The sequence below is a fragment of the Microtus ochrogaster genome, chromosome 8 (genome assembly GCF_000317375.1).
Source record: "Microtus ochrogaster isolate Prairie Vole_2 chromosome 8, MicOch1.0, whole genome shotgun sequence".
Lineage (NCBI taxonomy): Eukaryota > Metazoa > Chordata > Mammalia > Rodentia > Cricetidae > Microtus > Microtus ochrogaster.
The window spans coordinates 32,864,393-32,874,164 of NC_022015.1; the positions used below are offsets into that span (position 1 = coordinate 32,864,393).

A 9,772-nucleotide genomic window follows, 5' to 3' on the forward strand; every position below is an offset into this window, starting at 1 on the left:
AATCAGCCTCAAGATCCCCTTTTTAGATAGCCACCAGGAAGGAAGGAAGGAAGGAAGGAAGGAAGGAAGGAAGGAAGGAAGGAAGGAAGGAAGGAAGGAAGGAAGGAAAAGAAAACTCACTAGCAGTACATGCCTATTGCAATAGGAAGCTATGTGGGCAAAAAGAAATTTAAAGACAAGGAAATGCCACAGAGGTGGGTGAAGAGCTCTTATCTGCTCTTCACAACTTTATGTATGCACAGACATGACCGTCCTTTAAAGAACAAAAGCAATGAACATACTGTTCTCGAACTGAGATGGACATGCGTATCTGCAGGTCTGTTGTCCCCGGCAGGAGGAAGGGCTTCTGAGTTCCAGGAACCACCAGTGATGTGTTCCCAGTACACAGGAGCCAGAAGGCCCTAGCAGAGCTAGGACAATAAGAATAGGTTTGGGAGGTTTGTTTTCCGTGTTGAAGACCTCAAGTGGAGCAGCCTGACACAGAGGTTTTCAGTGAATATTTATGAAGGGCAAAGGGAGTGGGGGGTGGGAGAATGGGGATGGGGGTGCACAGTCATGAAGTGTGTCCTTGTGACTAAGTACAGAAAACTGCCCCTGCAGTGCTGCGCTTTGGAAAGGCGTGGTTTGAGCCATTCCTGAGAAGACATTAGGATCAGTTGGCTAACATGCAAACTAACAAACTTTTTCTTTCCCCCCCCACAAAAGAAACATCGCCAAGGTGGCAAGCCAGGTGCACGCATTCCAGGAGAACCCCTACACATTCAGCCCTGATCCCAAGCTACAGGCGCACCTCAAACAAAGAATTGCCCGTTTTAGCGGGGCGGATGTTTCCATCTTAGCAGCAGATAACAGGGCCAATTTTCACCAGATCCCAGGCGAAAAGCACTCCCGGAAGATCCAAGACAAATTGAGGAGAATGAAAGCCACGTTCCAGTAGCCAAGGGCTCCATCTTGGTGTAGACTCTCTCCGAGTGGTACCAGAAGATGGGTCAGGTGGAAGGAACTCCCAGGTCTGGTTGCGGAGGCTCTGGGTGGCCTGGAGAAAACTGCTTTTACTTCCTAGAACAGAATTGGAAGCTGCAAGGGACTAACCTGAGGTCACTCACATGGAGGGCTGAGCCAACTCCAACCTGGCCCTACCCCCAAGGCAGGGTGAACACAGAGTTTGGTGGGCAGGCCTGTTTTGGCTGGAATTTAAAAAATCAAATTTACAAATGAAAAGGGAATCGAGTAAACTACCCCCAGAGCTTCAGGCTCCAATATCTGCGGCTCCCACCTATTTTTCATTGATCTCTCCAAACCCCAACACAGACCCACATCTGACTCCAGAAGAGCCCAAACTTAGCCACTTGCTGACCAGTGTTTTTATTTCCACTCAGCAAGAAGGACCAAAACTCTCTTTTGCACTTAGCAGCTCCAAAGGGTCTGGAACCTACCACTGGAGCCCAAGGTTTCTAGCAACCTGTCTTGGCCAGGTTTATACTCCCACCCCCACCCATCTGCAGCTGATCCTGCCAAGTCCCCCCACCCCCACCCCTGTCCTCTCAGCCTCCAGAGAGTGGGAAAAGCCTCTGTCCCAGCCGGGCTTTCTGCCTCAGCAACTGACCCTCCCCATGGCCTGTTGCCTTCTGCCCCCAGCTTACAACAGCTGCATTTGACAGGGCTGCTGGGCAGAGGCTCTTGCTCCTGGCAAAGGGGAAAGAACACTGTACACTGACGGCAGCACCAATGCAGGCTCGCTTTCCTGGGGTCTCTGGGAGCCACGTGGGCCCTGAGAATGGCTGCCTATCTGCCTTCAGCAGCCGTGCATGCGCACACCTGTCCACTGTGTTCCCTCCGCTCTGCGCTTTGTTAGCCAGACAAAGGTGGATCTCTGGCTTCGTGGGAAGGGGTCCACTGGCCAGGAGGGCTGAAAATACGATGGAGCGCAGCAGGTTGTCCAGACACCTTAAGCAACTGGCACCCACTGAGCCCTGCCTGCCACAAGACCAAGACTGTTCCGTATTTTAGAAGTAGGGATTTTGTAGGTAAAGCAGCTAGCGGTATTTCTAGGAAGCTATGACTTGTGACCAGATGCTAGATTTTTCATGCTGAGGTGTGTGTTTCCTCACATGAATTTGCTGGAGACACCAGGCCCTCCTTACACTGGATGTAAGGGGGACTGGGAGTCCTGGCCATGCACATGCAACATAACCGTTTGGGAGCTTTTCTATAAGGATTACGTTCTGTTGATCAACGCCGACATTTTCAGACTTTGTATCTAGTGCAGGAGGTGTCCAGCGCAAACCAGCATTCCAACGGTGCTGACTTATTGCGTGGGGAAGTGAACAGGCTTTTGGCTTCAGCCCTGTTTGCATGGCACCCTGATGTCACAAGATACAGATTTCTAAATAAAGTCATTTCTACCAAGCTACTGCCGTATGGTCTGTTTTCGGAGATTTCAAAAACAATGCTCACAGTCTGGTGGTGGTGGCGCACGCCTTTAATCCCAGCACTCGGGAGGCAGAGGCAGGCGGATCTCTGAGAGTTCGAGACCAGCCTGGTCTACGAGAGCTAGTTCCAGGACAGGCTCCAAAACCACAGAGAAACCCTGTCTTGAAAAACAAAAACAACGCTCTCTTTGAGGCTAAAGTAAGTCCTCCTTGGCTTGGCAGGGGCACCTCACCTAGGGTCTCAAAGGACTTCGATAGGAAATATACCCAGTCCAGGACTGAAAACCATACTTCCAGATCATACCACATTCTTGGTGACATTCACACCGTCACTATCACAGGGACCAGGGGTGGGAGACTCACCTCTGATTCAGTCAGCTGTCCTCCTCCAAACCAAGACTTCTGATGATCACAGCTCATTTTCCTATAGTGAGGGGGAGGGGTGTGCCTGCTGTAACCTGTGCACCTCAACCAGTGTCTAGTGATCAGCCTGTGGACAGGACAGAGCTGGCTGGTTTGTTTGACCACCCATTGGGACCACTCCTGAGCTCCCACGCTGTCTCAGAGACACCAAGGGGGTGGGGAGTGGCTTGCAGCTCAGAGTACTCATTCAGGACACAGTGAAGAGACAGGCTTAAGGCCAGGGGTTCTTTTTGTTTGTTTGTTTGTTGTTGTTTTTTTTCTTTTTTCGAGACAGGGTTTCTCTGTGGCTTTGGAGCCTGTCCTGGAACTAGCTCTCTTAGACCAGGCTGGTCTCGAACTCACAGAGATCCGCCTGCCTCTGTCTCCCAAGTGCTGGGATTAAAGGTGGGAGCCACCATGTCCGGCAAGGCCAGGGGTTCTTAAATGTGTTTACTGAATTTTTGTTGTTGTTGTTGCTGTTAATGAAAACTAGCAGGTTCTTAGGGGTGTTTTCATAATGATGACAGAGTGATCTGCCTGTGATTATGCAGAGGAAAAGGTGACAGTCATTGGCCTTCAAGGCTCAGTGATTCCCACCTCTCTGATCTCTTCCCTGTGCTGATCCTGGAGTCTGGTCCTGAGTGCTGTGCTTGAAGGAAGCCTCCAATACAAGATGGAGTTTAACAACCCTAAAACCACAATACTGAGAGTAAGCTCAGGACGGACACTTGGTGTGTTGAATGGACAAAGATGGCCCCCCACCAGCTCCCTCACCCTAGAGCCAGAAGGTACCAGTCCGGTGGGGTTTGAACCAGGTGATGAACACCCGAAAAACAACAAGCTATAGCTCAGAATGCTGTCTCAGGCAGCTAGGCTTGACTTGAATTGATATGGCCAGCTAGAGGTCATCCTGGCCTGCCCCAGTCAGGAGAAGCCCAACTGGTGATCCTTGGTCTTTGTTCAAGCCCTTGACCACAAGTCACTGAATAATAAAACAGTTTAGTGATGCGCAACGTAGCAGTCAGTCCCGCAGCAGGAGGCTAGTAAAATCCCAGAGGTAGGGCAGAAGACTGGTACTTCCTCCTGACTCTACTGCTCTCTGTAAAGCTACGGCTTGTCTAACCAGCCCACAGGTCACCAGGGATTATTTCCCATCTTTATATATTTCTTTTTCTTGTCTTACTTATGCTAGTCAAAACGTCTACACTAACTTTAAGCATCCTTTTCTGTTCTTTTGTTTTGTTTTGGTCTTATTGATACAAGTTTTCTCTGTGTAGCCCCAGATGTCCTGGAACCCACTCACTTGAAGACTCTGGGATCCATCAGCCTCCTGCCTCCCCACTGCAAGTGTGAGAAATGCTGGGATTAAAGGCCTGCACCACCACCCCACAGCTTCCTTTTCTTGATCCTAACTTTGGGGAGGGGAGGTGATATTAGTAGATATATTTTACTATACTAAAGAGATTCCTTGTAGTGTATGTGAACTAGGACTCCAATCCCAGCAGTGGGTCATTGATCTCTCTAAATCTAGCATCCAAGTGGCCTCCTTACAGTCATGAACACCCCACTGTTTGCTAGATTAATAAGTTTGATACAAAATATGTTCATCTTCCAAAGCCCATGGCCAGATGAAAGTAGGAAGGGTGACACTGTCACACTAATGACATGAATGAGTAACAGTTCCTGTGCACAAAGACAGAAAGGGTGCCAGAGTTTTGGTTTCTAGAGGTATTCATGAACTGTTTGTGAGCAGTAACAGACATAACAAATGTAAAAACACGCTATCTTCCTCACTCAGTCTTATTATATTGTACCTAGATTAGATATTTTTTGGATTCTTCATTTGGGGCGGGGAGGGGGGGCAGACAAGGTTTCTTTATGTAGCCCTAGCTGTCCCAGAACTCACTTTGTAGACCAGGCTGGCCTCGAACTCACAGAGATTAGCCTGCCTCTGCCTCCCTAGTGTTGGGATTAAAGGTGTGGGCCACTTCCTCCGGTTCATGAAATGATTTTTTTTTAACTTTTTTTTTTAAAGTGGGTTTTGTTTTATTTTGGTTTGGTTTTTGGTTTTGTTTTGTTTTACACGGTCTGCTTAGTGTAATGGGGCAAAACTTTGTTGTCGGGGCTAGGGCCCTGAAGGAAAGAGCTAGAAAAGGGCTGGGCTAAAAAAGCACCTCCACAACGGAACAAGGTGGGCAAGAGGGGCGGGACGCGGAGGGCGGGGCGGCTGGATAATGGGAGGGTCGTATCGACCCGTCCCAGACGCAAAGGACGGCGCACGGGGTCCTTACCGCGTGTGTGGGCGGTTCTGGAGGAGCGTTCCTTCAGTGAGGCTACAGCCTCAGAATACGCGCACCTTCTGGCTCCGGCATGCTGCTTCGTCCCCGGCGGCTAACCTCGTTCTCACCGCCGTCGCCAGCTAGCCCCGACGCCGAGCTGCGGCCGGCCGGGGACGTCCGGGTGACTACGTCTGATGCCTTCGCCCCTACTCCGGGCGCGATGGCGGAGCCTGGTTCTCCCAAGGCTCCCGTGTCCCCGGGCTCGGCGCAGCGCACTCCCTGGAGTGCCCGAGAAACGGAGCTACTTCTGGGCACCCTGCTGCAGCCGGCCATGTGGCGCTCACTACTGCTCGACCGCCGGCAGGCTCTGCCCACCTACCGCCGCGTGTCGGCCGCGCTGGCCCGGCAGCAAGTTAAGCGCACTCCGGCTCAGTGCCGCCGCCGTTACAAGTTTCTCAAGGACAAACTTCGAGACTCCCATGGCCAGCCGTCCGGACCCTACGACGACCAGATCCGCCAGCTCATGGGGCTGCTGGGCGACGATGGGCATCGGCGAACCCGCCGTCGCCCTGCGGGGCCTGGACGTCCCCAGCGCCGCGGCCGCTCGACCCTCCCGATGTTAGCGCCCGCACCTACAGCAGTCGAGCCAGGTAGGAGCACCTGGTGCGGGTTGGAATGGGCTGGTTCTAGCGGGGGTGGGGGTGGAACCCGGAGGTAAGGTTACACACGGACCACTAGCGGGACCACGCGTTTCTCTCGTAGGGGCTACGCAGCAGGTGACTGCGGAAGACGCTGACCCCGCGTCCGCGCTCAGGTTCAGTTCCTCCACTACGAAGTCTGCAGATTCCCGCCGCATCACTAGCTCCCCTGCCCCTACGGCCCTCGGCACTCTGGCTGCTGAGCCCGGCCGGGCCCTCGGATCCTCCCCGCCACCAACCCTCAACTATGACACGGAGGAACCAAATGAGTCTCCTGGCCTTCCCCAGGATCGTGCGGTCCCGCAAGTTGCACCGCAGTCTCTAAACAGCGCTCTGCTGCAGGCCTTGACGCACATGGGCGACATCTCGACAGTTCTGGGCCCTCTGCGCGACCAATTGGCGACCCTGAACCAGCACGTGGAGCAGCTGCGAGGTTCCTTCGACCAAACAGTTTCCCTGGCTGTGGGCTTCATTCTGGGCAGTGCAGCCTCCGAGCGGGGCATCCTTGGCGACCTGCGCCAATAAAGCTTGTCAGTTCTCCCCTTCAGAGCCGACCCCCACTCTACCTTGACCCCAATTAGTATCCCTACCCCAACCTAGCTTATTAAAATAAAGATTGTGTTTTGTACTTAATCCTGTGAATGAGTCTGGGTTTCACTGTCACGTCTAAGAATGAACCCCTACGGATAAGAGGGTACTAGGAAGTTAAGGGAAAGGTAAGCAGCCCCACTCCCCAGAATCGTGCAGGCGTTTCGGTGAAGGGTTGTGTGGGGTGCTGCACAGTTGCTCGTTTGGGTTACCAGTGTTCTCAAGGTGCGGGACTCTGCCCACCAGGAGCACTGGTCAGCAGCGAATGAAGCTGAGGGGCCAGGCTGGACGTGTAGAACGTCCCTACAATTCTACCCTCTCTTGAGCCAAACTCAGTTTGAATACAAGCTGTACTCCAGCCTTTGTTAACGGGGATCGATAGTCAAGAGCACAGCTCCGGGGGAAGATTCTCGGAGAGTGTCTGGTCCTTAAGAGAGGCGGCTTGGCCTGCATCCCACAGCCTAGCTTCTTCTAGGCTAGAATTTTCTAATTATAATTGAAATGCCTAGGTCCTCCAGGACTAGAGTCCGAGTGGGGGAGGGCTCGGCCGCAGTTAGAAAAGGATGTTGCAAGTGCTTCACTAGCATGACAATGCCTCCTCCGACTGCTACCCTTTTACAAATTCTGGGTCCATCCGGCCACACTGAGAGCCCCGGGACTGCTGCAGTCTTGCTGAAGGGAAATCCTGAGGAGTTTGTTCAGGTGGTCCCAAGGTCTTCAGTCCCTTCTAAAGACTGGGAATGGGCCTTATGCACGGACTGTTGGTTTGGATCTACAGCCAGGTACTGGGCCTCCTCGTGTGAGAGACCAATTTGGGGAGGACCCCGCTCAATATTGAGATAAAAAGTCTCAGCCGGGCGGTGGTGGTGCGCGCCTTTAATCCTACCACCCGGGCCTACCAAGTGAGTTCTAGGACAGCCAAGGCTACACGGAAAAACCTTGTCTCAGAAAAACAAGTCCAGCCCTTCTAATTACCTCCCCAGCACATACACACGTGGGAGGTCAGAGCCACAGAAACCCTGTCTCAAAATAAACAAAGCATGGTATAAAACCGGACTCGCTGAACATAGCAGACAATGAGGACTACTGAGAACTCAAGAACAATGGCACTGGGTTTTGATCCTACTGCACGTACTGGCTTTGTGGGAGCCTCGGCTGTTTGGATGCTCACCTAACTAGACCTGGAAGGAGGTGGGTGGTCCTTGGACTTCCCACAGGGCAGGGAACCCTGATTGCTCTTAGGGCTGGTGAGGGAGGAGGACTTGATTGGGGGAGGGGAGGGAAATGGGAGGCAGTGGCGGGGAGGAGGCAGAAATCTTTAATAAATTAATTAATTAAAAAAAAAGAAAAGAAAATCCATGAAAAACAACAAAAAAGACCCTGAATCTTTAAGGATGTGCTCACCCTGCAAATTACCAGCCCAGGCATACACCTGGGAGGTCAGCAGAGCCACAGGATGTAGACACTGGAGGTGGGGGCCTCAGGTACAGCCCAGGTGCTTCTACAACTCTAAAAGATTGTATTTCCCTTAGCGGGGGTTGGGGGGATGACCACGTCTTTAATCCAAGCATTCAGGAGGTAGAGGGAATTGAATCTCTTGAATCCAAGGCCAGTCAATAGTGAGTTCAGGACTACACAGAGAAACCCTGTCTCGATAGATAATAAAATATGTCTATCTAGCTATATCTATCTATCTAGCTAGCTAGCTAGCTAGCTAATCTATCTAATTGTATTTACCAGCAAGTGTACCCACACTAACCTTAATTCTGAAGAAGCTGTTCCCTGAACCTGAGGTAGACTCACCTGAGGATCTGGCTGAGCTAGCTACTTGTGAGCCTGAGGAGACCGAGGAACTGGCTCTGTCTTCAAACTTGAGGAATAAGTTTTGTCTGTTTTTAATGGCCTTAGAGAGATGAAAAGTTTTGGGTTTTGTTACTAATACTTTAGCTGACCTGACCTGGGTTTTTGGGTTTTTGTTTTGAAGCAGAACCTGTCTGGCTTTGAGCTCCTGGTGTAGACCAAGCTGACCTCTCAGAGAGCTACCTGCCTCTGGAGTGTTGATATTAAAGCTGTGAATTGCCACTCTCGGCCCAGTAGTTTATTTTCTTTTTTCTTTCTTTTCGAGAGAGGGTTTCTCTGTGTAGTCCTAGATGTCCCGAAGCTCAGTCTGTAGACAGGCTGGCCTCAAACTCACAGAGATCTGCCGGTTTTTATCTCCCACGTGCTAGAATTAAAGGTGTGCACCACCACCACCACCTGGCCTGGTTTCTTAAGTCTTTAAACTTAGATGTCCCCATCCCATTGGGTGTGAGGTTCGTACCTGGTTTTACAACTGATGGAGTTATGGAAATGCCCTTGTCATGAGTGAGTGTTTTGTTTTCTCCCTCATCCCAGTGGACTGTGCTTCCTGCTTAGAGTTCTGTGCTGTAGCCTGTCAGTATGGTGTCTCTACAAGACAGACCTGCTCCTTTGGGCAGCCTTCCCATTTTCTGAGCCTGGTCTCAGAAACTCGGTCTCCCAGCTCAGTTATTGAGTACCTGACTACTGCTACCCTGACCTGAGAGCAGGCTTCTGTAAGAAATTGCGGTGGGCCTTTGGGTAATGCCCTCTACCACTGGGCTGTCCTCGAGACAAAGATTTTGTATATGAGCCCCCCACTGTGAGGACCAGGCTTCCCGCTTCTTCACTGGACATCCTGTGTGGACTTCCCATCCTACCTGAAACTATGCTGTGAGGGAACCAGCATCCTGATGCTTCCTCAAATTTATGCCTAATATATGATCTGTAAAGTCAGCTCTTCGAGTGGTTTAGTACAGTGTTGATAAATGAATATTTATATGCGAACAACCTTATCAGTTTGGGGCTCTTTATCCCAGGAGTAGGTGGCTCTGTGGCTTTTATGATATTTTTGTTTTGTTTTGTTTTTGCTGTGATGGAAATAAGAGGCAAGGCCTTGTCCATGTTGGGTAAGGATCTACAATAGAACTGTGTTCCTATCTCTATTCTTAAAATTTAGCAAATGTAAATGATGAACAGCTCTTGTAAGAAAGCACTGAGCCCTCAGCTCCAGCCCTAACACCACCAATGCATAAATAAATCCTTTCCAGTTTCGAGTTCATAATCCCCCATCTCCTGGTTCTTGTCTCTCTAAATTAATGCTTGATCTACACATGCTTCTCTGAATCATGTCAGGTAAACAATGTCCCACAAGTAACTGGAGTTTTTTTTGTTGTTGGTGGTGGTGGTATTTACTTGTTTGATTGATTGTTTTTTTTTTTTTTGAGACGGGGTTTCTCTGTTACAGCCCCAGCTATCGTGGAACTCTCTCAGCAGGCAAGGTTGACCTCAAATTTACAGAGATCCTCTTGCCTCT

At 50.8% G+C, this 9,772-nt stretch overlaps 2 protein-coding genes across 3 annotated transcripts in view; both read left to right on the top strand.

Annotated features, from left to right (window-relative positions):
* Positions 1–2,413, top strand: part of Kndc1 (kinase non-catalytic C-lobe domain containing 1) — a 47,550-nt gene extending 45,137 nt beyond the window's left edge. For both annotated transcript variants that reach the window (XM_005351450.2, XM_013347930.2), the window contains exon 30: positions 706–2,413. In XM_005351450.2, the coding sequence (XP_005351507.1) occupies positions 706–937 (232 nt within the window). In that variant the 3' untranslated portion in view covers positions 938–2,413. The remainder of the gene's footprint in view (positions 1–705) is intronic.
* Positions 2,414–5,201: 2,788 nt separating this feature from the next.
* Positions 5,202–6,406, top strand: Utf1 (undifferentiated embryonic cell transcription factor 1). The gene is made up of 2 exons (XM_005351451.2): positions 5,202–5,763; positions 5,876–6,406. Exons 1-2 carry the CDS (start codon positions 5,205–5,207, stop codon positions 6,334–6,336), a joined length of 1,020 nt encoding a protein of 339 aa, XP_005351508.1. The 5' UTR covers positions 5,202–5,204; the 3' UTR covers positions 6,337–6,406.
* Positions 6,407–9,772: the final 3,366 nt, after the last annotated feature.